This window comes from Lutra lutra, chromosome 9 (genome assembly GCF_902655055.1).
Source record: "Lutra lutra chromosome 9, mLutLut1.2, whole genome shotgun sequence".
In the NCBI taxonomy this organism is placed as follows: Eukaryota; Metazoa; Chordata; class Mammalia; order Carnivora; family Mustelidae; genus Lutra; species Lutra lutra.
The window spans coordinates 75,114,081-75,141,945 of NC_062286.1; the positions used below are offsets into that span (position 1 = coordinate 75,114,081).

Consider the following 27,865-nt stretch of genomic DNA (forward strand, 5'->3'; position numbering starts at 1 on the left):
AAGTTATCTTTGAGGGTGCTGATTAAGATCTAGAAGGTTAATAAACCCTCTTCTCAGGGGAAATGAGTTTTGCCCTTTCTGAACCAACTGGATGCAAGGAGGTAAGATAACCTGGACTTATCAGAAAACTAAGATTAGAGATAAAGTAGAAATAAGACACTCTAAGATGTCCTCCTTTCACCTTCCTTAAAGAAAGTTTCTTCTTGCATGTGTGTTGTATTTCCCTGCTCTTTTTGGTGGACTGTCTAGAAGTTAATATACTAAACTGTCTCAGTGCTTTAGCTGTTATAGTAGTGAATTAGAGGGAAATACACTTGAGGGAAATCCACTAATCTTTTTAGTTATAGGCTAATGGGGGTTTATGGGCATAATGCTAGTGGATTTGTAAGTAGCTTTCTTCATACTGGTCCTCTCCCTCTCTTTAGCTTCATTAAATCATTCATTTACCTAGTGTTTATTGAGCATATATAAGGTCCTATTTCACTGGGCACCTGCAATATAGTTGTGAATGAGATAGGCTCTGTGACAGCAAGGATATCACCTATTTACAGAGATGCTAAGGGTGTGGGGAGGAAGTTACCCAATAATAACCGAGCAACTGAACAGGCTAGACTATTTTGAATAGCAATGAATACTGACGGTAAGACAGGCTAATGTGAGAATGCCAGAGGTGGGAATGAGGGCTAATACAGGTAGTCAGAGAAGGCCTCTCTGAGGGGGTGACGGTTTAATTGAGACCAGAGAAGTAGAGTGAAGAGAAGTCTTAGCAGTAGGAATAGCAGGTATGAAAGTCCTGAAGTAAGAAGGAGCTTAGCATTGGGGCATCTGAGTGGCTCAGTCAGTTAAACATCTGCCTTCAGCTCAGGTCATGATCCCAGGGTCCTGGGATCGAGCCCCACATTGGGCTCTCTGCTCAGTGGGGAGCCTGCTTCTCCCTCTCCCTCTACCCTGCTGCTCCCCCTACTTGTGCTCTCTCTCTGTCAAATAAATAAATAAAATCTTCTAAAAAAGAAGAATAAAGCTTGGCATGTTGAAAGAACACAAAGTCAGTGTAGGTAAGAGGGAGTGCAGAGCAGTGATGGGCATTAAGAGTCCTGTGATTAATTTGAGATGCAGGAGCTGGAGATACACATTTTGGTATTATTGGCGTACAGGTGAAATTTAAAGTCACAGGAATGCATGAGAGAACTTACAGGATTGAGCCCTGTCAGACTCCATCTCTGAGGTCAAGTAGAGGAGGAGAAGCAGTTGGTGAAGTAGGAGGAATGTTAGGAAATTGTGATACCAAAGAAATCAATGGAAGTGTTTCAAGAAGGAGAAAAGCGGTCAGTCATGTGGAATGCTGCTGAGAGGTTGTGTGAGATGAGGACAGACCAATTTTATGTACAGCTCTCATTTCTAATCCTGGCGTCTCTGTGCTCTCCAGGATTTAGCTCGTCTTCATCTCCTACGTTATCACCATCCTGAGCACCTGATGTGAACCCAAAAGCATTGCCTTTTTTTTTACTTTTGCAAATGTTCCTCTCCTCACCCTCTTTGCCACAGCCTTGCCTATCCCACAGATTCTGGCTTAAATGCCTTAGCACTCCCATGATCTCCAGCTGTCCTTTTGACCCTTCCTGGCACCTCCTTTCTAGCATTTCTCCTGTGCTCCGTGATGGCCACGAACTGGTCTTGGAAGTCAGGACAGAAATACCCTCAGCCTCCTGCCAGTATTTCCTCTCCACTCTCTTTCCAGGTCCGTTCCCTGAGTTCTGTGATCATGACTCTTCCGTGGTTGTTTCTCATTGTATTCTTATTAAACAAGGTGGATCGTCTGGTTCTGTTTTCTAGGCTCTTCAGTTAAAGCCATGGTATTACTATCTGTTTGTGTGTTTTGTGCATTTAAATTAAGTATCATTTTTATGAAAGTGTGATATGGTCATAGTTAAAAAATAACGGATAATACTAAAAGGGTGTATTGAAAGAATGGGGTCCAACTTCATTTCTCTATACTCTTCCAGTCTCAGTTCCTAGAAGGAGCTATTTTTAGTACTTTTGGCTGTTTTTTGATACTTCCAGATTTGTAAATTATATATATCTGTTATTTATGATTTTTTTTTTTTTTAAGATACCTTCTGTGGACTTCCTATTACAGGTGAATGTTTAGCTCTTACTCCCTTTTTATTCTCATTCTTCCAGTATGGTTACATGGCAATTTTTAGCTAAATCATTACTCCATGTTTGCATTATTGGGACCAAGTAAATATATCTTACTTTTGAGTCAGGTATTGGACCTTTCCTTCATTGTACAACTTTCTGTTTTTCCTGGTGTTAATAGTTGTCTCAATCTTCTTTTGTATAATTTTATGCATGTCAGTTTTGATCGTGTTTTGATTGTCATTTTGTTTTATTTTTCTTTCCAGTTAGTTTCTTCCTGAAACTCTGTCCTTTATTATCCTGGGAGTTCCCTTTGCCTCCCTTTTGAGCTTACATGTTCAGATCCTGAGTTTTTTCTCTTTCTTGACTTTTTTCCTTTGCTTTGCTGGAGCACCTTCTCTAGTAGCTTCCTGACTAGTTACATGCTTTTGAATATTTTTAAATTCTAGTTTCACACTAAATTAATGGCTGGATAAAGGAATTTAATCTGAAAAATATGTTTCCTTTGAATTTTTAAGACATGCCTGTATTGTATTGTCACAGTCAGTGTGGTTGGGATAAGTCCTCCTGTTTTTGGTATACCTGTTTGCCCTTCCCCTTAGAAGCTTGAAAAATTTATATTCCTTCTTCTGTCTCCTTTCCCCCCTCCCCTCCATCCTCCTTCCCTTTTCTTTATTGTATTGGCTAGAAACTCCAGTGCAACACTGAATAAAAGTGATATGAATGGGGTTGCCTGGGCGGTTCAATTGGTGAGGCATCTGACTCTTGATTTTAGCTCGGGTCTTAATCATGAAGGTTGCAAGTTCAAGCCTTGCGTTGGACTCCATGGTGGGCATGGAGCTTATTTAAAAAAAGGGTGATATGAATGGACATCCTTGCCCTGTTCCTATTAGATACGGTATGAATTACAGGTTTTTTTCTAATCATAAATGAGTGCTGGATTTTGTCAAATGCTTTTAATGCATCTGTTAAAATTCATGGTTTTTTTGGTCTTTTATTCTGCTAACATGGTTTATTAATTAATTTCTTTTTTAAAGATTTTATTTATTTTTTTATAAGTAATCACTATGCGCCAGATGGGGCTCAAATTCACAACCCTGAGATCAAGAGTTGCATTCTCTACTGACTGAGCCAGCCAGGAGCTCCTGGAATAATGCTAATTTCTGATGAAGCAACCATGGATAACATCAGAACCTGGGTTTTTTGTTTGTTTGCTTGTTTTGGTGGGGGGGAAGATTTTTACAAAGAACTAACTGTTGGCTTTATTGATTTTTTTTTTTCCCCCTCTAGATTAAATTGGGAGGAAAAGACCTCATGAAATATCTACTCAGATCTTTAATTTCTTTCAGCAGAGTTTTGTGGTTTTTCTGCATGTAGATCCTATACATATTCTGTTAGATGTATAGCCTAGTATTTAATTTTGGGGAATGCTAATGTAAATGGTATTGTGTCTTTAATTTCAAATCTGTTGTTTATTACCGGTGTATAAGAAGGCACTTGGGGGGGCGCCTGGGTGGCTCAGTGGGTTGGGCCTCTGCCTTCGGCTCGGGTCGTGATCTCCAGGTTCTGGGATCGGACCCCACATCGGGCTCTCTGCTCGGTGGGGAGCCTGCTTCCTCCTCTCTCTCTGCCTGCCTCTCTGCCTACTTGTGATCTCTATCTGTCGGATAAATAAATAAAATCTTAAAAAAAAAAAAGGCACTTGGTTTTTGTATACTAACCTTGTATCTTGAAACCTTGCTATAATTGCTTATTAGTTCCAGGAGTTTTTTGGTCAACCTTTGGAATGTGCCATGTAGACAATGTCCTTTGCAAACAAAGTTTTGTTTTTCTTCCCAAACTATATACTTTTTATTTCTTTGCCTTGCTTTATTGCATCATTCAGGACTTCCCATATGATATTGAATGGGAGTGGTACGAGCAGGCATCCTTGCCTTGCTCCTGTTCTTAGTAGGAGAGCATCTAGTTTTCTCATTAACTGTGGTATTAGCTGGAGATTTTTGTTGATATTCTTTCTCATGTTAAGGAAGTTCCCCTCTATTTCTAGTTTGTGGAAAGCCATTACTTTTCCACATATTTTTTCTATCACTTTTTCTCTCTCCTCTCTTGAGTATGTTTGGTGATAGCTCAGCTTTCTTCAATCTTCTTTCTCTCTTCTTCAGACTGGATAATTTCTAATGATCTAACTTCAAGGTCACGGGTTCTTCTGTCATCAGAAATGTGGGGTTGACCCTCAACTCCAGAATATCCGCTTTATAATTTCTACCCCTTTATTTTCTCTATTCATTACATCAGTTTTTTCACACTTGCCTTTAATTCTCTAAGTGTGGTTTTGTTTAGTTCTTTTCTAGTAGCTGTTTTGAAGTCTTCATCTATTAAATCCAACATCTGGGAACACTCAGAGAACATTTCTGTGGACTGCTTTTAATTTTTTTCCCCCTGAGTACAGGTCACACTTTCTTTTTTCTTTGTACGTCTTGTAAATATTTGTTGACTACTGTATATTTTAGGTAATATATTGATGCAACATAGATTCTTTTAAAATTTTATCCCTGAAGCTGCTGGTGGTTTTGCTTCCTTATTTGTTCAGTAACTTGACTGGACTAACTCTCCAAAATCCATCTTTCCCACAGTATGTGGCTACTGATAATCTCTCTACACTTTTGATTTGTTCTTATTTTTAAGCACATAGAATAGTGTTCAGCCAAAGATTGGTCAGGGGTTGTAGTCAAACAGTTTGAGCTGGTAAGACCTCCATTCTCGGGACAGGTACTTGGGGAGTGGTCATACTTGAGGCCATTCTCAGGTCTGCCTTGGTTTTACTTTCCTCTTGCCTCTAGAAAGTCAGTTCCTCTGTGTGTGTGCATGGGTTCTGTCAGCCAAACGTGTGTGGGTGGCCTGGGCCTGCTCTGGTCTCTGCTGTGTGTGCTTATCGCCTCCACTCAACCTGAGCTGTGAAGAGTTTTTTAAGCTCCCTCTTGCTGTCTCACTCTCTGGAACTTCTCGTGAAGTCTTCTGGCTGCTCTGCCTGTCCATTGCCTGTTCCCTATAGCATAGTAGCCTCAGGCTGGCGGAGACGCTGACCCTCCCATTCATTTGCCTCAGAGATTGCCACTTTGCCCCACAGTCCAAATCAAGTGAGCCCCCTCCACCCCCATGACAGTGAATCTGTTGGTTTCAAGGCCTCCCCCTGCCTTTTTGAACTTCTGAAGTGTTAGAGCTGAGGAGGGATGAGGGCAGTTCCTGGCAAAAAAAAAAAAAAAAAAAGTCACGTGCTTAACTCTGTTCTTACTCAAAGTACAGTGTTTTCACAAATAAACCATTTGTTGTATGTCTCCAGTTGATTTCCAGAGGGCTGAAATAGCCGGGTTTTTTTTGGACTCATTTGGCAAGCTTTCAGTTCTAGTGAGGAAGAGTTTCTGTGGGCCTTCTCAGTCTGTTATAGTAGAAGTTAGAAGTCCTCTGGGCATTTCTTAAAATGTTCTGTCAGGTGATTCTGATTTGTAGGCAGGCTTGAGACCCATTACACCTAAGGTTCTTCAGGCTCTAAATATATACACATAAAATCAGACATAAAGTTTTTGCCATATGAATTTCTAAAAAAAAAAGAGAGGGAGGGAGAATTCTTTAATATCTGAGGCATTATAAATAAGGACCTAATTTTAAAACAGAATCTGAACAGGGGCTAGAATATAGACCTAAATTCTACCAGGTAGGCCAGTTACCTTTCTTACTTACATATTAAAGTCGGCAGATATATCCCTTGGGCTTGGTTTGGTATTATTTTATGTTCAGCTTCGTTGGCTATCATCTATTTCCTAAAACATTTTCCTAATCTAATTTTTCTAGGTTGGAAGGCTGCTTAAGCATATGCTGTGCTCAGAGGTTGTGTGGAAATCTATGCTTGACGTATTCTTAACTCTGAAAGGATATTATTCATGGTTGACATATTAGAGGAAGACTAAATTGAGAACACTGGATTATTACAGAACATTAGCTAACTGAATTTTTTGTGGTGCTTTCGAAAGACTGCCAGCCAAGCTTTGGGGATATGAGTAATTGTCCAGCTCTAGGCTCCATTGTTTAATGAAGTACACGGATAAAGTACGTTGTACCCTTAAACCGGTAGTGGAAAAGAATAGCATTAAAAAAAAAAAAAAAGCTCTCAGGTCAGTCTTATTTAATAGAGTATAAATGTGCACAAAAATCCGAAATAGAATGCTAGTCAATGGAATCTAGCAGGTAGAACTATGTTGGTAACATTTTTGGTATATTTTCTTTCATTTTTCTGGACTGGTGGTTCTCACAGTATGGTTCAAGGACTTGAGGATTCCTGGGACCTTTTCAGGAGGTTCACGAAGTCAAGACTATTCTTGGAGAAGTACTGATACGTTATTTGGTTATTGCCTTTTTCATTCTCAAAAGAAATAGCAGAAGCAGCTATGAGAATTCAGCTGTATTTTTGTTAAGCCAGACATTAGAGAGATTTGGGCATATGTCACTCTACCAAATTTTTGTTTCAGAAAATAGTTATTTTTTGGTAAAATATATTATTTATGTTAACATGTAAAGGGTTTATTGTTTTTAAAATAGTTTTAAATATTTTACATGTTGATTGGTTTTGATTTCTAATATGGTAAATATAGATAGATATAATTTACATAAACAAAAGGTCTTTGCGGTCCTATAATTTTGAAGACTGTGAAAGAGTTCTGAGACCAAAAAGCTTGAGAGCTACTCTACTAAATATAAATGTAATTGGTATCATATCAGGCATGATGTATAACCTACATTTTTGCTTAATATATCACAGATGTTTCCTGTGTCATGGTTTTTAGTGGGTCCAAAACATTCGATTATATAATTACCATCATTAGCTTAACCATGTAAATAAGGCTATGACAAGTTTTATACATACAGTTTTAAACATCAGTTTCTTATAATTTTTTTTTAATTTAAGAGGACTTGCAGTTCACTGGCATAGCTGCTAATTACGTAGCATTCTACAAGTCATTGACATTTAGGGGGAAAAAAATCTAAAATGTGATTCCTGCTGCAAAGAGAGTTAACAACAGAGCTGGGACTGCTTATCATTAGAAAGGCCTGCTTGCAATGCTAGACCTCTCGGCTCCCATCTGGGAACTTGGCTGGTAAACACTGATATAAAACTTAGCCTACGTGATAAGAGTGGCTTATTGTGGCTGAATTATTTGTACAAGCAATTTAGTTTATGCTGAACATCTGCTTTCCTTCTTAAAGTCTGGAATTTTGGTATGTGCTAGGCAGAGCTTGCCTACAAGACTAGCCTCCAGTAACAACAGTGGGTGCTGAGTCTCTAGTGAGCTTTGCTGGTAGATGACACTTTGCATGTGTTGTCAGAATTCATTGCTGGAGGAACGAAGTGTGTCCTGTATTACTCCACTGGGAGAAGACCTGGATGCTTGTACGTGGTTTCCTCCAGACTTCTACCCATGTGCGTTTTCCCTTTGTTTATATGACTGTATGCTGAGTACTGTGAGTCCTTCTATTGAATCAGCGAACCTGGGTGTGGTCTTGGGAATTCCTGACATATTTGCCATCCTGGAACTCACACTTTAATAGGGAAAAGGAGATATATATGTAATTATAGTACAGTGTAGTAGGTATAAAATAGGAGTGTAATTAAGATAAAGAGGAGGCACAGTTGGATAAGCATCCAACTCTTGATTTCAGCTCAGCTCATGATCTCAGGATTGTGAGATTGAGTCCAGTATTGGGTTTCATGTTCAGTGGGGAGTCTGCTGCTCTCCCTCTCCCACTAAGTAAATCATTAAAAAAAAAAAAAAGGATAAAGAGGAGCTAAACAGGACAGAGGTCAAAGAAAGCTTCATAGGGAAGACGACCAAGGAATATTTTGAAGGATGAATGGAATTTCACAAACGAAGAAAGAGAAGCGTAGGTCTGATGAGCAGACAGCAGGCACAGAGAGGGTTAAAACTTGTACTGGGTTTGGAGAGACCCAAGCAGTTTGATAATGTTGAAGCAAGAAATAATTCTAAGTGACATTAGAGATAATGTGGAGAGTTAAGTCGGGAGTCACTTAAGTTTTTCCAGCTTGGAAGGTAAGCTATGTGATCATCCAAGAAAATAGTTGGAGATGAATACCAGAAGGCACCAAGAACCATTACATTCTAATCCAGGTGAAGGATAAAATGAAGGTTTACAGAGGCATCTGTGTAAAGAAGCAAGGATAGATTAGCAAGGTGGGCAAATGTGGTGAAATTTCATAATGTAGGAAAAGCTTCGGGAAGGGCCTAAGGAATTTTTGAGAAGTCTGCTCAGCCTGTGAATGAGAACTTCAGGGTGTGTGTTTTTTGTAGCAATTACAACCTCTGATATCTGTAGGAATGGGGCCATCCTCTCTTTGTGCCCTTAGGTCATTAGATGAAAGAGGTGTAGAGTCGGATTAAGAGTGTGGATGAGCTGTTACCCTGATAGGTCACTTTGTTAGAGTGGACTGAATCATGAGATCCTTTCTGGACTCTCTGATCCTTTCTTCCCTTCTGCAGCGTGATTCTAGAGTAGAAACACCAAACACTGAGGTTTGCCTTAAGTGGTGTAGGAAGCGATGAACTGTTGATGGAAGTGGCAGTTTCCTTAAAATCAGTCTAAAAGGCCTCATTTTACCAGGAAAAAATAATGTTTTATCATTTTATTATGATATTATCATACAGTAAATTTGGATTTTTATCATTGTTTATCATCTGGGTCCAGTGAGCAACCTTCATTAATTTTTATTGTAATTTTACAAATAATACAGAAATAAAAATAAAGTCTGGTAGGGAAAAACAACTTTATTGTAAATTTTAATAATTTAAATTTAGGAAAGCCAAATATTTGCACATTTTTCTGGTTTGGTAGGTATACAAATTGAAATGGGCAGTGTCCTTTGAACACAGCTAACTGCTCATCGACTGTCCTGCATGAACCTGGAACACACCCTGCTTATAAATTGTAATTCTTTGTTTTAAATACATCTGTAATAGGTTTAACTCCTCATTACTTCTAGTTCTTTTACACTTGAATCATCCAAACACAAAACTTATGGAAACTTTTGCAGCTGATAATTTTGTTGGAGAAGATGGCTGTCTTATTTGCTTCTTAATTGCAAAACATTTTCATTATTAAATTGATGAACAACAGAATGATGAAGCCAGTTAAGTCTTTCCATTTCTGCATCATGTCTTTTTAATGACTTTTGCATGTGCATTAGCCTTTACCATTTGTCTGCTTATGAACTAATCCAGTAAATGTTGTTGCATACATACATGCTAGACAAGAGAAGACCGTCATTCATCCTTTTAGCAAAACAGGATGTTCTCGCTTTTATGGCAGATCTTGCGAGGATGTCTGTCCAGTTATATGACCAACTGGATGAAAATGATGTGTTTCCTTTTTGTCCTTAGAAATTATTGTTCATCCATTGGTTCTTTTTTGTTTTGCTTTTTAGAAAACTATTTAAAATTAGAGAATTACAGGTAGCTGCAGATGGTACAGAGGGATACAATGTAACCTTCACCCCATTTCTCTCTAATGGTTACTTGTTAGAAGTTATGTATGTGTAATGTACAATGCCAAATTGGGAAATTGACCTTGGTACTATGGGTGTGTATAGTTCTCTGCCATATTATCACTTGTACAGATTCTCGTAACCACCACCATCATCATCACCCCGGGTAAAGAACAATTTTATCACCATAAAGATCTCCTTTGTGCTACCCCTTTATTGTCACCCATGCTCCTGCCTACCTCCCTGACTCTTGAAAACCACTGATCTGTTACTCCTTACTATAACTTTGTTATGTTGAAAATGTTACACAAATAGAATCACATAGTATGTGACCTACTACAGTTTGTTTTTCGCTCACTGTAATTGAAGACCATCCAAGTTGTTGAGTGTTTCAGTAGTTTGTGCTTTTTTATTTTTATTTTTTAAGATTTTGTTCATTTATTTGAGAGAGAGCGGGAGAGAGTGAGCACACACAATGAGGAAGAAGGGTAGAAGGAGAAGCAGACTCCTTGATCAGTGGGAGGCCCAAGGCTCTGCTGGATCCCAGGACCCTGGGAGAGGAACCTGAGCTGAAGGCAGATGCTTAATGGACTGAGCCACCCAGGCACTCTGTGTTCCTTTTAATTTCTGAGTGACATTCCGTGGTATGGAATAGAGAGCATATAATTGGATTATGTATTTTTTTAAGATTTTATTCTTATTTTTTGGAGGGGGTGGAGGAAGAGGGAGAGAGAGAGTGAGTCATAGCAGACTCCCTGCTGCATGTGGAGCCCTATGTGGGGCTTGATCCCACAACCCTGAGATCAGAACCTGAGCTGAAACCAAGAGTCGGACATTCAACCGACTGCACCACCCAGGCACCCCTGGATTATGTATTTTTAATCCACTCTATCAATCTCTTTTATCTGGTATTTTTAGACTATTAGCATTTAATGTGATTAGTGATGTTAGGCTTTATAAAGTCTCGTCATTTTATTTTTATTCACTAGTCCCTCTTTTTTTGTTGTTTCTCTATTTTCCTAACAGCTTAAGGGTTGCTTGAATATTTAAAAAACTACATTATTATTTATCTGTAGTGTTTTGAGTGTATCTCTTCATACAGATATTTTACTGGTTGCTCTAGGTGTGATATATCTATATATATATAGGCATGGCGGTTTACGGCTGTTGGCATTTTATCAGTTTAAGTGCAGTATGGAAACTTACATCCTTTAAAACCCCTTTACCCTCCATAGTTTATAATTGTTTTAAAATATTTTCTCTACATTGAGAATGTACGTAGATAATGTTATACTTTTGCTTCAGCCACCAAACATAATTTGGCAACCTCATTGTGTTTATCCTATTTTTTTTAAGATTTTATTTGTTTATTTGACAGAGAGAGTGACAACCAGAGAGGGAACACAAGCAGGGGGAGTGGGAGAGGGAGAAGCAGGCTTCCCACCAAGAAGGGAGCCTGATGTGGGACTCCATCCCAAGACCCCAGGATCATGACCCGAGCCAAAAGCAGCTGCTTAAAGACTGAGCCTCTGGGGTGCCTGGGTGGCTCAATGGGTTAAAGCCTCTGCCTTCGGCTCAGGTCATGATCCCAAGGTCCGGGGATTGAGCCCCACATCGAGCTCTCTGCTCGGCAGGGAGCCTGCTTCCTCCTCTCTCTCTGCCTGCTTCTCTGCCTATTTGGGATCTCTGTCTGTCAAATAAATAAATAAAATCTTAAAAAAAAAAAAGACTGAGACACCCAGGTGCCCCTGTATTTATCCTGTTTTTGCTCTTTCGGTTCTTCCTTTTCTGGTATTGCAAGATTCCTTCTTTCATCCTTTCCATTTCAAGAACTTCCTTTTAGCCATTTTTTAAGGGTTGGTTTGCTGATGAAAATTTCCATTGGTTTTCCTTTGAGAATGTCTTATTTGATAGTTTTGCCAGGTGTGGAATTTGGGGTTGATAGTTCTTTTTTTTTTTTTTTTTTTTCTTCCCTGCCTCCACCCGCTGCTGCTCTCCCACCCCACCCCCTCCCCCACACCCCCTTCTCCGGTACTTGAAAAATGTCATGCCATCTTTTTCTGGCTGCCATGATTTCTAAGGAGAAATCTGCAGTTACTCAAATTATTATTATTTTTTTTCCACTGGAATGTGTCATTTCTCTCTGGCTGCTATCAATTTTTTTTTTCTTTGTCTCTAATTTTCTGAAGTTCATTTATGTTGTTTCTTGGCATAGATTTCTTTGGGTTTATCTTTTTGTTATTTTCTTAGCTTCTTACATCTTTATGTGTGTTTACATCTTTTGCCAAATTTGGGAAATTTTAGCCATTATTTTTTCTACTGCTTTTCCCAGCCTACTCTCTGTATCTTTTCCTTCTGGGTTTCTGTTGACAAGAATGTTAGATCTCAGATCATTTGTTATAGTTTCAAAGGTTCCTGAGAATTTTTTTTTTTTTTCTGGTCTGTTTTCTCTTTGTTATTCAGATTGGGGGGCAATTTTGGTTGTCTTTCTCAAGATTCACTGACACTTTCTTCTTTTCCATTCTGCTATTCAGTCCATACATTAAATTTTTAAAATTTCAGTTATGGTATTTTCTGTTGTAAAATTTTCATTTGTTTCTGTAACTCCTGTCTTTGATTTCTTTGCATAGGTTTTTCATTTTTTTAAAAATTTGCCCATTGAAACATTTTTATGATGGCTGCTTTAAAATTTTTATCAGGGTGGTGGGGTTATGGACATTGGGGAAGGTATGTGCTGTGGTGAGTGCTGTGCAGTGTGTAAACCTGGTGATTCATAGACCTGTACCCCTGGGGCTAATAATACATTACATGTTAATAAAAAATTTTAAAAAAGTTAAAGAAAATTAAAAAAATCTTTGTCAGATAACTCCAACATCTGTGTCATCTTGGTGTTGGCATTTACTGATTGTCTTTTCTCTCTCAGGTTGAGATTTCCTGATTCTTAGTATGATGGGTGATTTTCAGCTATCCAGGGCATTTTGGGTATTATGTTATGAGACTCTGGGTCTTGTTTAAGTTGTCTGTCTTAGCTGGCCTTCATTCTTTCTTTCTTTTCTTCTTCTTTTTCTTTTTTTTTTTTTTAGATTTCATTTATTTGAGAGAGAGACAGATCATGAGCCAGGAGAGGGGCAGAGGAAGAGACAGAAGCAGATTCCCCACATGAGTGGGGAGCCTGATGTAGGGCTTGATTTCAGAACCCTGAGATCATGACCTGAGCTGAACTCAAATGCTTAACTGATTGAGCCACCCAGATGCCCCTTAGCTGATCTTTTCTGACACCAATTTTGTATTTGGAGGCAAAGGTGGAGTGCCACCTTATTAATGCCTGAGGTAGAAATCCATTTTCCTTACTTGGCCTCTGTTGATACCAGGTGGGAAGGGGCTCCTCCTTATTTTTGTTGCAGAGGTGGGAGATTGGTTCCCTATCAGGCATCTGATGACACTAAGTTTGGCTGGCAGAGGAGGAAGTACCCTGTCAACTGTTTTCCGTGTGGTCTCTACTGATAAGCATTTGTGGGGCGGGGGAGGGGGGCACATTACTGTTGAAGGATAATGTAAGTCCTACTCTTCACACAGTCTTTTCCTTTTTTTTTTTTCTTTTTAAGAGTTTATTTATTTTAGAGAGAAAGCGAGCATGAGGGGCAGAGAGAGAGAATCTGAAGCAGACTCCGTGCTGAGTTTGGAGGCTATTGTGGGGCTCGATCTCATGAGCTTAAGATCATGACCTGCGCTGAAACCAAGAGTTGGATGCTCAACTGATTGTACCACCCAGATGCCCTGCACACAGTCTTTTCTGATATCATCCGTGTGTGTGTGTTTGTGTGTATGTGTTTGTGACCTTGTTACAGTTGGACAATGGTGGAGGTCTAGACCCTGTGGTTGGCTTTTGCCAGTGGCGTGGAGATGGGACCGTGGTTGTTTTCATGGTGTTTGGTCAGAAATATAGTGTTTATTGTCTAAAAGTTTTCCCTCTTGCTAGGTTGCTCCATCCTTAGTCTTTTGTCTGGAGAGAGCAAGTTTTTCTTGGGGTGTTTTTGTGTGCTCCTGTGGTGTTTCCATGATGCTGGCTTCTCCAGTACTCAATCTGGAATATACGAAGCAAAAAGAAGAGACTCGGAGAACTCACTGTTGTGTTGTTCCTTGGGTTCCACTGTCACTTCTGCCTGCCTTCTTCTCTCTACTTTGAGTCTTCTTTGTAGTTGTAATATGTAATGTACAGGGTTTTTATTATACTTAGTGGGAAGGCTAGGGGCATCTCTGTTTTGATCTGTAACTAGAAGCCTTGATCTTGAACTTGATGAAATTCATCGATGATATTATCATCTGGAGAATCTTAGTCTGAGATTTCACTTTTATAATCAATTTCGCCAACATTATTGGAGTTTAGAGTGATATTACTTGTCTCCACATCTATTTTCTATTTATTGAGTAATTGTGAAATGTTTTCTTGCTAATTTCCTTTTTTTTTTTTTTTTTTTGCCATTGTGGTTCCAAGAAGGAAAAATCCTAAATTCTCAATTGTTTTCAGTGAGACAAAAGACGGCAAAATTAATGTCTCCAGGCAAGTGGACTGCTTATGTCAATTGGAGAAAAAAGTCCTCAGTAATTTAAAACAAACACAGCAGAAAAGGTGGGGGTATTGCAGGGTAGACGAGGGTGTGGGTAGTGTGAATAAAATGAAAGAAGAAAGAGGTGCGAGGTACGAAGTTTGTGGATGAAAATGAGAAGTCCAGAAGGAAACACAGAAGAATTTGAAAAGGGTTTTGCCAAAGAGTGTTACGGGAGAAATGTGGAAAATAAGAAACAAGAGGAAAGTAAAGAGGGAAGAAGAAAGCATGAAATAGATCATAAAAGAAACAACCAGATCTAGTGAGCTACGGAAAGAGGACATGATGTTTGTTGGTAGGGCTAATTCATAGTGAAGGATTGGCTAATGGTCCGTGTTCTGCCTTTTTTTTTTTTTTTAAGATTTTATTTATTTGACAGAGAGAGATCACAAATAGGCATAGAGACAGACAGGGACTGGGGTGGCAGGGGGGGAAGCAGGCTCCCCGCTGAGCAGAGAGCCTGACGTGGGTCTTGGTCTCAGGACCCTGAGATCATGACCTGAGCCGAAGGCAGAGGCTTAACGCACTGAGCCACGCAGGCGCCCAGTATTCTGCGTTTTAAATAAAGATGATTCTAATGTAGAATATAACGCCCTGTTTTGAGCGATTCTTCATGGGAAAAGACATACTATTATATCTTCTAGAATACAATTTTTCCTTTGGGGACAAAGCACTTCTTTGGAAAAGCATCTGCTCATAAGTTTAAGTACTCAGGGAAAAGAGTTTGTAACTGTCTAATATTTACTCTGAGCTCCTTATAGCTCATTGAATTTTTAAAAATTGGGTTTGATAAAGTCATTGTTGATATAGTTTGAAAGTAAAGAATGGTTATAAACATATGGCTAAGTATAGTATAGTAAGCATTATCCTAAGTTATGCAGTTTATTGTTTTTCCATCTCCTTTCACTATGATAATGGAATTTGGGACTTCAGGATAATTGCTAAGAAGTGATTTCCCTGTCCTCAGAGAACTCAAAGAAAATTATTTGTAGCTATTTAGATTAAGAAAATATTTCTAGGAGTCTGTTGTAACAGGTATATGTAGCATCATTTGATTATCTTAAGGGATTGTGCTTTATAAGGTCAGTGGATAAATTTTAACTTATTAAACCTCTACCTGGAAGTCTCTTTTGAATGACATTGTTAATGATTATATTACTTAGGGGACAACTCGCAAATAGTGATTTTATTCTAGAAAACTTCTCAACTGTAGCTTGTCTGGTGGTATTCATTCACTAGTTAGAATTCTGTTTTGTAAGCATAGTGAAAACATTATGTAAGGGAACAAAGGAATTTTATTAATTGTTTTATTTTAAATGCAGTATATGGTTCTGTATATCTATGAAGCACATTTTCCCTTTTGAGTTTAGAAGGGTGCTGGTCTTTTCTAATCCATGCTTGTATGATGGATCCTGAGTGGAATATTCCAGAAACAAGGAGTGATTTTGGTAATTCTTCATAATTCTTAAGAAGACTTTAGAAATAGGTGTCCACTGGATGTTTTGAAATCCCTCTGTGCTCCAAATGTAATCTTGAGGATTATGTCCAGAACCTTCTGTCCCTGGATCCTTTAACATGTAAGCCAGAGAGAGGAGAAGCAGCTAGTAGAGAGTAGAGCAGAGCTATACAGATTTCCCGGCTGCTTGAGTCTAGACCTAGTTTGAGGTCAGTATTGGTTACCTTAGTGCTGCTCAGTAGATGTCTAAGCTTCACCTTGGAGCTTGTTTGAAAAAAAATTTTAAGAAGCATGGGGCAGGGGCAGAGGGAGAAAGAGAATCTTGCCCAGGTCCCATGCCCAGCATGGAGCCTGACATGGGGCTCAACATCACAACCCTGAGATCATGATCTTACCCAAAATTAAGAGTCAGACTCTTAACCAACTGAGCCACCCAGGTTGCCCCGCTTGTTTAAAAATTCTTAAGCACCGGGGCGCCTGGGTGGCTCAGTGGGTTAAGCTGCTGCCTTCGGCTCAGGTCATGATCTCAGGGTCCTGGGATCGAGTCCCGCATCGGGCTCTCTGCTCAGCAGGGAGCCTGCTTCCCTCTCCTCTCTCTCTGCCTGCCTCTCTGTCTACTTGTGATCTCTCTCTGTCAAATAAATAAATAAAATCTTAAAAAAAAATAAAAAAAAAAATTCTTAAGCACCATGTCATACCTACTGAATTAAAATCTCTGGAGGTGGGGATCCAGAATTTTGTTTTAACAATCTCTTCCAGGTGGTTCTTAGGCACAGGAACATTAGAGAATGAGATACATCATCTTGTTTGTAACTTTTAGCTATATCTGTTCTAATTAGAATTGTCTGTTCAAATCCCATTCAACCTATGTCATTTAGAGTCCTGCTCACTTGTCTTTTGGCTTTTCTAGACTAGTTCTTCTAAACCCTTTCTGAATCCAGTTCTTTTTATTTATTTTTATTTTTTTTTATTAACATATAATGTATTACTAGCTCCAGGGCTACAGGTCTGTGAATCGCCAGGTTTACACACTTCACAGCACTCACCATAGCACATGCCTTCCCCAGCAGTTCTTTTATTTTTTAAGAGATTTTTAAATGAGAAACTGCCCATAATTTCATCTGGGACTTCTTTTTTTAAAAAATGGTTGTCTAAGAATGATGAATATGAAGTGAAATGTTTTTCAAAGGCCATGACTTCCTGAAAAGTAAAGCTTGTTAAATTGTGGAATCTATTTCTGAGGGATCTCCTCCTATCTATCTATCTATTTATATATATATTTAAATATTTATCTGTGTGAAATGGTTTGTTGTAGTACTAAAGGACAGAGGGGTAGACCAGGCTATTTATCAACATTCTTCTCTCTGTCTACTTGTGATCTCTCTCTGTCAAATAAATAAATAAAATCTTAAAAAAAAAAAAAGAATTATGTTACTAATGTTGAAACAGAGAATCGTCAAACATGTGATCACTAATTTGAAGGAATTTTTTTTGTCTGTTATGCTAAAGTTTGAACTTCTGGGATGATCTATCACTCTCCTTAAGGGAGCAGCATAATACTATGGGAAATATAGGTAGAGAAAATTCTAGAAGTCACTAGTGAGCCTGTGTTTGGGTAGATGACGGAGGATAGACTGCATTCCTAGGGGGGCAGTGGGGAAATTATATATAACTCTTCTCTGTTGAGAGGAGCCAGCAGTGTTCTGTGGTATCCTAGCAGGTCTAGCTAAGGGCTTTACCATGCATACTTTAATTCATTGACCTGGCATTCTAGATGGAGTACAGACTTGCTGTGATGTCTGGAGAGAACCCTTTTAATATGGAAATATGGAGTTAGAAACCAAGGATCAATGTGAGAGATGGGAAATGATCCATTTAGAGCCCTCTCATAGCTGTGGACTTTGGGCTAACAGCAGCACTAGCATCTGGGCTGACAGGAAATACTTAGGGCTTTATCCAGTACTCCATGGGCTCAAGGGATCTTTTCAGGAGCATGGCCTGGCCACCTCAAAGCAGAACAGTGTTTTGGAGTAAGGGCTGGGGGCATTTCTGTGGCGGTAATGGTTATTCTCCCTATTTGGTGAAGCTGGCCTCTGGGAAGGTGGTTTCAAAAAAGTACCAAGGAAATGCATAGAAGGACACAGAGACTGCCTTCAGGTCCGTATCCCACCCAATCCAGAGCTGCTAAAAGACCTAACCTGTATGCCTTCTAGTCCTAATTAAAAAAAAAAAAAATTTTTTTTTAAGTTTCAAATGAAGAAGAGTTATAAGGGCAGCACAAAATGACTTTATAGATCTCACCTCTTATGACTATTTTGTCTCTGTCACCTATTTGAGATAATTTGTTTCTTTTCAGCACTATTTGGGTATAAATTACAGAAATCATGTTTTTTAATCCCTAACTAATTTAATATTTATTTCCTAGGAACAAGGAATTCTGTAAAATACTTCAGTATGAGAATCTAATTTAGGAAATTTAACTTTGGCATAGTATCTTGTCTTTAGCCTATATTCTGTTATTTTTCCCCCAGTAATGTTCTTTGTAGGGTTTAGCTTTACTGGTCCAGGTTTCTGCCCAGGGCTGTGTTTTGCATTGAATTTTCATGGCTCCTTCAGTCTCTTCATCTGTGGCAGTTCCTCACGAGCCTTTTGTCTTCAATGACTGTGACATTTTTTTTTTTTAATAGTATGAGCTTTTTATTTTGTACCTTGTCTCTCAGTTTGGATGTGTCTGATGTTTCCTTGAGATTAGATTCAGATTATGTATTTTTGGCAGGAATGCCACAAGAATAAGGTGTGTCCTCTGTGCCTCACATCAGCAGGCATGTCATGTCCATTTTCTGGTTGCTGATGGGAACTTTGATCACTTAAGCAAAGTATCTACCTGGTTTCTCCATGGTAACGTTAGCATATTTTTCCCTTTGTAAGTAATGAGCACTTTTTGGGGAGATACTCTGAGGTGACATACATAGCCCTTTCGTCAGCACACTCTCACCTGCTGGTCTAAGCATCCATTTTCGATTTTTGCCTGAATCAGTTATTTCTGTGATAGCTGCGAAATGGTGATTTTTCCAACCTTAATCATTCCTTCTTCATTTATTAGTTGGCATCCTGCTATGAAGAAACCCATTTCCCTCATCTGTTACTATCAGTATTTGTTTTGTGCTTAAATTTGTCCCTGATTCGGTCAGGAGCCCCTCAGGTACCTTGCTGTGCCCTTTTAGCAAGTCCTGTGGTGGTGGTGGTGGTGGTGGTGGTGGTGTTTTTTATTTATTTTTATTTTTTTATTTTTTAAAGATTTTATTTATTTATTTGACAGAGAGAGACACAGCGAGAGAGGGAGCACAAGCAAAGGGAGTGGGAGAGGGAGAAGCAGACTTCCCGCTGAGCAGGGAGCCCTATGTGGGACTCGATCCCAGGACGCTGGGATCATGACCCAAGCCGAAGGCAGCCGCCCAACCAACTGAGCCACCCAGGCGTCCCGGTGGTGGTGTTTTTTAAATAGCGTTTTCTTATTTTATACCAGATTGTTTCAGGTTCATCTTAAACTTATCCTCCAGAGAGTTCTAATTCTCTTTTGGGTGGGTGGTGTCAAGAAACCACAATCTCAGCACTGCGTGACTGTTCGCGAGAGGATTTTAACTTGCTGAAAGGGAAGAACTGAAAGGACTGTTCACTAGTGCTGATTTTGGACACCACCTGCTTGGTGTAATCGGCTCTTGTCCACGCTTTCTGGACCTGGCAGTCCACAGTGTTTTAATTTCTGTAGACTTCCAGTGTGTTCTGATCTCAGAGCGAGTTCCCCTTTATTATTTTTTTCTCTTTATTTTTTTATTTATTTGACAGACAAGATCACAAGTAGGCAGAGAGGCAGGCAGAGATAGGGGGAAGCAGGTTCCCTGCTGAGCAGAGAGCCCAATGTGGGGCTCGATCCCAGGACCCTAAGATCATGACCTGAGCCTAAGGCAGATGCTTAACCCACTGAGCCACCCAGGTGCCCTTTTTTCCCTCTTTAAACACATTCTCTCCTCTAGGTGAATTTTAGGATCACATGTAGAAAAGTCATATTCCAAAGAAGTTTCATTATTTATTTGAAAGGTATTGAACTGAATTTATTATTTAAGTTAGGGTAGAATTCATTTTTATTTTTAAATTTATTTTATTATTATAATTTTTTTACAAGTTTGAGACTTCTCACTTAGGATTAAGCAATGATTTCATTTACTCTTACAGGTGTCAGTAAGAGGTTTGTAGTTTTTATCACATGAATCTTGGGTATCTCTTGTTACAATTGTTACTGTTTTTGTTAGAATATAATTGTTGATAGTTTCGTGTTTGTGAATAGCATCTTTTTGACATTTCTTTTATTTAATGAGTTTATACATATGGACAAGTGCCTAAAACTATGAATGCATAATAATGAATTTTATTGGGCCACTACCCAGGTCAGTCATTAGGACCTTGCTGGTTACCTGGAAGCTCCCTTTATGTTTGACCTAATTACAGCCTGCTCTGTCGTTCCTTCCCTCCTAAAGCCAGCAAGTTAAGGGGCAATACAGCTGTTTACATGCCTGTCATTGTTCAATATAAGGAAGAATGACAGTTGAGCAGGGTAGACTTTTTTTTTCCCCTGCTACATAATTCTGAAGAGATGTTTACTGTGTGGGCTTTTGTGTAAGGGACAAAGAAGAACATAATTGCCTGTTTTTAAGACTAGCTTTATGAAACATGCAGATTTATTTTTTGTAAGTCTGTTTCTTATTGAGTCTATCCTTGAATAAAGCCGAGATAATAATATTAAGTAAAAAGTAGTCTTTCTGAAGTGTGTTTTGTTTAGATGTCAAAATAGTAGCCTACCTAACTTGATACAGAAGTTGAAAACCATTGTTAGGGTTTCTCTTAGTTTAATGAGGTTGTGGAAGTTACTCCTCCTACTCCCATAGCCTCAGCTATCTTTCAGCATTGCTGATCGTGATTAATGAATGCTTTTTCTCCCACCATCCCTTAGATTTCTATGTCAGGTTCTGTCCTTAGGGCTCTTCTCGCTCTGCGCTTTGTCTCTCTGTGCCGGTTGTTTCAAGGCCTACATTTATCCTCATAAAATCCACTTTTACTTACTAGACCAGGTTTTCCTGACCTGTGATTCTCTCAAATTAAAAAAGGATGATTTTTAACGGGGGTCATCTCAGTTGATTTTACATCTGCCTGGTAGAGTTTTTAGGAATCAGGAATTTGGCCAAAGTCTGGCCTAGGGAAATCTTGGCAGAATAGGAAGTACAGAGGAAACGGCCTATGGAAATAAATGATTATGCTATAAGTGGTAATTTATTATTAGATATATTATCATCAGTTTCAATACTTTATCTCTCTCTTCTTAATACAAATAAGGTCTTCTTTTTTTTAAAGATTTTATTTATTTGATAGAGAGAGCACAAGCAAGCAGAGAGGCAGGCAGAGGGAGAGGGAGAGGGAGAAGCAGGCTCCCTGCTGAGCAGGGAGTGCGATGCAATGTGGGGCTCCATGCGGGTCTCGATCCCAGGATCATAACCCAAGCTGAAGGCAGATGCTTAACCAACTGAGCCACCCAGGCGCCCCACAAATAAGGTCTTTATAGTTGTTTGAACCTTTTGAGAAATGATGTTAGTATTATGCTTGTAGTGTTAATTCTAAAAATTTTCATCCTTTTATCCCTGTCTTTCCATTGTTAAGTGCTAAGTTGAAAGCGCTTGCATTCTTACAGATATGAAGAGCAAAAGATGAACATAGGGGAAGGAAAGGAAAAGTAAGATAAAAACAGAGGGAGACAAACCATAAGAGACTCTTAACTTTAGGAAACAAACTCAGGGTTGCTGGAGGGGAGGTGGGTGGGGGATGGGGTAACTGGGTGATGGGCATTAAGTAGGGCATTTGATGTAATGAGCACTGGGTGTGATATGCAACTGACCAGGATCACTAAATTCTACCCCTGAAACTAGTAATACACTCTATGTTTACTAACTTGAACTTAAACAAACAAACAAAAAAGTTTAAAGTCTCAGGGGAAAAAAAAATAAATTGCTTTCTAATGCTAAGAAAAAAAAAGGAGCATTACATTAGTGCAGGCTTTGTTATATATAACTGGTTGGGGCTCTTTTTTATTTTCAGTTCTGTAGCAATACACAAATGAATATCTTTCTGGAAAAATGTGACTGTAAAAATTCTATTCTTACAGTTTTGTTTTTTTTAAATACATTAAAAACTTCTGGTTTTGCTTCTAGAAAAACTGATTGCTTATCAACGAGAGTTTCTTGCCTTGAAAGAACGTCTTCGAATAGCTGAACATAGAATCTCTCAGCGCTCTTCTGAATTAAATGCCATTGTACAGCAGTTCAAGCGTGTAGGAGCAGAAGCAAATGGAAGTAAGGATCCATTAAATAAATTTTCAGGTACAAATGACATTTTTAGTTTTATAAAAATTATTATTTTCAAAGGGTTACGTGATGTAATTTATTTGAAAGTCGTATAAAGTAGCTTATCAGCCAGCATTTATTACTGTTTTCAGAGAGAGACATTACACAAACCTTCGCTATCATGGTAAATTATAAAACAGTTGTGATTAGTTACTCACTTTGATTTTAAGAGAGTAACGTAATATTGATTTAGATTTCAGTTGGATCAATTTCACCGACAGTAGCAAAAAGCCAGATCTTTTAAAAACCATATTCCAAATGAGATTAAAATTTAATTTTGTGTTTTTACATGTTTATGTTGTGACCTGTATGGGCCTCAGATAGACTCTGGAGAACCTTTGAGCTATTTGAAACAATTAGTACTCTTATCTCTGATTTAGAGGAAAAAAATATGGTTTTATTACAGTGTGCACTTTTGGGGGTATCTGATCTGTTGCTTCTCTGACAACTTGTGGTTAGAGAAAGATGAGTGACAACTACCCTCTCTCTGTTTCTGTGTTTTCATTAGTCCAATAATTAAATTGACATGTGTATGTAATCAGTTGCCTCAGAATTTATGTAATCTTTCAGGATTAATATACTTTTTCATTTAGCAGCATCTTTTCCCATCCTTTATTATTCATTCCTCTTGTCTTAGATTCACTACCTGACCTTATTTTAAATTTTCATGCTCCATGTTTCTCCTCCTGATTGTGAAATGTGTGATATGGCACAATAACACTTAAAATTATGGAATGGGATAGATAATAAAAAAATAAAGCACCCATAAGCCTGCTGCCAGTTGATTTCTGCTAACATTTTTTGTTTCCTTCTAGTCTTTTTTCCACTTATGTTTTTCTTCAAAATTGTGATTGGGTGTTAGAGCCTCGTTTTACCTTTTAAAATTAGGCTATTAGTATTTTACTGTGTCTTTGAATATTCTTCAAAAATGCCATTTTTATTGGCCATATGTCAGTTAACCATATACTATAATGTATTAAATATTTTTCTAATATTAGGCAAATAGGATTTTCCTATATTGTTTTTTCTCCCCAATTTCTAACTCTGCGATGAACATCTTTGTGTATAAATTGGTCACATTTCTGGTAGCCCTTATGTTATTTCTTTACATTATAATTTCCTTAAAGACAAGGATCTATGTTTTGATGGCTTGTTCATTTCTAAACACATGACACAGTGGCTGGGACAAAATAGATAATCACTAAATATTTGTTGCGTGCATAAAAGTGAAATTCCTAAAAGGGAAGTTATTGACTAGTAAAGCAGACATGTTCTAGGGTTTTTGATGCTCTTCTGAATAGCTGAAACATGTATCACATTATCACCAGTATTTAATACTATTATCAACTTATGCTAAGTTGATAGGTTGAAACTAGTGTCTTGTAATTTATAACTGTTTCTTTACTTGTGAGATTAAGTACAACAGTCATTTGCATTTCTTTTGTGAATTGTTGATTCTTGTCATTTTTTTTTTACGTTTGATTTTTTTTAATACTCAAATAAATACATCTCACCCAAAGACACATTTTTTAAAAAGATTCGTATACAGTTGAGAAAACAGATTTTGTATTAAGGGGTTGAGGCAATTAGTTTTTAACAAAAAATTTCTAATTGCAGACAGTAGTTGACTTTCTCTCATGAAAGACTGAACAATGTCTTGTCATATTTTTAATGGAGTTTTCATATAGTTTTGCATGAAATCTTCGAGGCTTTAAATCCTTACTGCCAACTTCTGTATTTAAAAGGTTAAATTAAAATAGAGTTGGAACTGTAAAACAATATTGCCTACTAGATTGAGTTTTTATTTCATATTATGTTAAAGGGTTCATTAACTCCTCCAAGAAAAACAGAACTACTTGAAAATTAGGATCTGTACAGGGCATTCTCAAATTGTGCTGTTTAAATTACTATACTTGTTTGAAAGAAAAAAAATCTTCCATGTGAAAATTCAGTAAAATAGAATAGCATAAGGAGAGTGAAAGTTATTGTGGTGAATGTGCTTATTACATTTTCATAAATGGGTAGCATGTTTCGAGTGTGTTCTGCAGGGCCTGAGTTCTGAACTGAACCTTTATAACAGCAAACGATGAAAGCATTCCGTGATGAAAGCATTCTGCCTTCTCATGGTACTTAGGCTTCTTCAGAGTGGTATCAACATTGGGACTCTGTGAAACTCTGGTTGCAGAAGTGTGTTTTTTCACTTTAAATGGAGATCTTATTCACCAAAGTATGAAATCAGGAAAGAAAATTCTTTAGTTCTAGTGCTCATAAATTTTTACTGCTCTATTTGTAAAATCAGTAACTTCTGTAAGTAAGGCGATCATTAATTATGCTTTTCTGTTTTAGATAATACCCTTAAGCTATTAAAGGAGTTAACAAGCAAAAAATCTCTTCAAGTGCCAAGTATTTATTATCATTTGCCTCATTTATTGCAAAATGAAAGAAGCCTTCAGCCTGCTCTGCAGATTGGTAATGGAAGAACAGGAGGTATGTTTATTTTGTTTCTTACTGTGGTTGTACTGCTGGTCTTAATTGGATCTTGGAGTATAACATTCACCATTAGAAATCTGGCAGGTCAAAGAAGAAAATTCCTTCTCTCTGCATAATAACTTAGGATTCATTTACATTGAAAGGAGTTAGATATTTTTCGCCATAGATCAGAGTATATAGCTGAAAAGGGTCATGAGAAATCTGGTTTAAGCCCCATCTCCAGGCAGAAAAATGTTTAAACCTTTTTAATTTTTCTGTTTTTAAAATTTTGAGATGACTTTTTCTTCTTGTGTTTTCTTTCTACATTAATAGTTCTCACAGTTTCATCAAGAGAGGTTTTTTTTCTGTTTGCCCCTGCTTTTTCTTAAAGAGCTGGAAGGCATATAATCACTTTTGTTTAACCTTTCAGACAATAATAGAAATACTTTGGTTTGCTTTTTTTTTCATATAGTGAAAATATAGTTTATTATTTATTTTTTTCCTCTTGTTAGAACTGCCAGAGGTTTAATTTTCCTTGTGGGCCCTACTTACTGTTATTTCATGATTTTTATTCCTCTATTTTGACTTTATTAATGTTTTCTTTGGAGGTTTTAAAATATAGATAGCAAAATATCGTTTTGCTCCCCTAATAAGTCTTTTGTCTTTTGTTAAAACCATTACCCGATAGATACTGGGGTTCACATTTGTGATAATGTTTCTGAAATGCTGATTTAATCTGCTTTGGATTCAGTGAGATTCTTGGGTATTTACTTTTTTGTGTGTGTTGCGTTTTCTCATATTATTTGATCTATTAGCATAAGCTTTTATATTTGTCTTTTTTTAGTTCTGCCATCTTTCTACTTTATGAATCATTTAAAATTGCACTCTGCCTTCCTAAGGAAGTGATAATTCTTAAAATACCATGTTCAGACTAACTCATTCTTCCATTTCCTTATTGATTAAATAAATATTTATCCAGCAGATGCTGGATTTTTGTGCAGCTCCAAAATCTTTTTAGGGACTTTATATTAAGAATTAAGAACTTTTCTTTTTCAAATTTTTAATGTATTTATTTGAGAGCGAGAACATGAGCAGGGGGGCGCAGAGGGAAAAGCAGACTTCTCACTGAATAGGAAGCCCCATGCAGGGCTCACTCAATCCTGGGACCCCGAGATCATGAACTGAGCCAAAGGCAGACACTTAACCAGCTGAGCACCCAGGTGCCTCTTCTGTTTTTTAGAGCAAAGAAAAACTGCTTCTTGCTAAAAATTGTTATAAAGTGGTCAGGCTGACTAAATAAGGAACAGCACTCAGACCAGTTAAGTCTTCCTAAGACTAAAGAGGGAGAATGTTCCAGGTAACTACTGTCTAAAGAGGGGCTTGAATTCTTTGTGAAGAACAAAAACCTGCTAGCCACCCCCCCAACCCACACCCTTTCTAGATCCTTCCATGAAATTTGCAGGCTGCAATAAATACATACAGCAACTACAGATGGGTAAAGGGCGTATTGTACAACTAGGGTTACAAAATATTTAAGGAAACCCACATTGTGAATGACTTAATACTCAAGGAAATTGAATTTGCAGAGCAAGCAGAATGTAATATAGAAATTACACATATTCAATATATTTTAGAGGGATGAGAGGCCAGTTCATAAAGGATTATTTGGTTATCTCTGGTTCTAATTTCATCAATTTATATTTAAAATTACCATATAGATGGACTAATAAGCAGTGGATATAGCTGAAGATCAGATTAGCAATCTGAACGATTGAGCTATGTAGTTCTTCTAGAACACTGCATCGAGGGCACAAAGAATTGGGGTAGATGGGGTGCCTGGGTGGCTCAGTCGATTAAGTGGCTGCCTTCAGCTCAGGTCATGATCCCGGGTTTCTGGGATCGAGCCCAACGTCGGGTTCCTTGCTCTGTGGGGAGCCTGCTTCTCTTTCTCCTCCTGCCTGCCTGCCGCTACCCCCACTTGTGCTCTCTCTCCAGTCTTTCCACTCAGCCCCATTTCCAGTACCCTAATTCAGAGCACCTAACTTCTAACTGATCTCCCCAAAACACTTTTACTCTGAATACTTTTATATCTGTTTGCCACAAAATTTGGTAATCTTTTTAAAATTAAAAATTGGATAATGTCACTCCCCTACTTATAACTTTACAGTGACTTTCTCTTATAGTCAGTTAAAACTAAATTTAAGGTTACATTTGATCTGACCCCTAATTAATTCTCTGAATCTAGGCTCATTCTGCTTTAGATACATTCTGTTCTATTTCTTGACTGTATTAAGATCATTGTTTCTTTGGGGCCTTGCTGTTTCCTCTTCTGGAATGTTCTTCATCTGCTCTTTCTTATCATTAGTTATCAGTTCAGGTGATATAAGAGAGGCCTTCCATAACATTGGTGTCTATAGAGGTATCTGTCCCTTTCCCTGTTCCCCACTTACTCTTTTTAATATTGCCACATTTTAATTTGTTAGAACCTATCACCTGCTAAGATTATATTATTTATCTTTTTCCCTCTGCTAGAATATTGATTCTGTGAGGTGAGGGACCTTACCTACATTGTTCACTATTATCCTTATCACCTAGAATAATACCTTGGGTTCGATAGGTGTTCAGTAAATATTTGTTTGGAACAAATATAGGAAATTTCTTTTTAAAATAATTTTATTTAATTAATTTTAAAATTGAAGTATAACTAACATGCAGTGTTATATTAGTTTCAGGTGTACAATATGACTCAACAATTCTATACTCAGTGCTTGTTATAAGTATATTTTTAATCCCTTTATCTGTTTATCCATCCTCCCACCCACCTCCCATCTGGCAAACACCAGCTTATTTGCTGTACTTCAGAGTCCATTTTTTTGGTGTCTTTTTTTGTTATTTGTTTTGTTTCTTAAATTCCACATATCAGTGAAATCGTATAGTATTTATCTTTCTCTGACTTACTTCACTTTCCATTATAGCCTTTAGGTACGTACATATCGTTGCAATGGCAAGATCTCATTCTTTTTTATGACTGAGTAGTATTCCATTGTATGTATGTACCACATACATTGTATGTATGTATCCATTTATGGATAGAAACTTAGGTTGCTTCCATATCTTGGATATTGTAAAAATGCTGCAGTAAACATAAAGGTGAATATATCTTTTTGAATTCATGTTTTCCTTTTCTTTGAGTAAA

At 37.8% G+C, this 27,865-nt stretch overlaps 1 protein-coding gene across 5 annotated transcripts in view; it reads left to right on the forward strand.

Annotated features, from left to right (window-relative positions):
• Positions 1-27,865, forward strand: part of MGAT4A (alpha-1,3-mannosyl-glycoprotein 4-beta-N-acetylglucosaminyltransferase A) — a 155,842-nt gene that overhangs the window by 65,513 nt on the left and 62,464 nt on the right. For 4 of the 5 annotated variants that reach the window (XM_047745042.1, XM_047745040.1, XM_047745041.1 and 1 more), the window contains exons 3-4: positions 22,009-22,176; positions 24,547-24,687. In XM_047745042.1, the coding sequence (XP_047600998.1) occupies positions 22,009-22,176; positions 24,547-24,687 (309 nt within the window). The remainder of the gene's footprint in view (positions 1-22,008; positions 22,177-24,546; positions 24,688-27,865) is intronic. The other variant, XM_047745043.1, reaches the window with a different exon arrangement.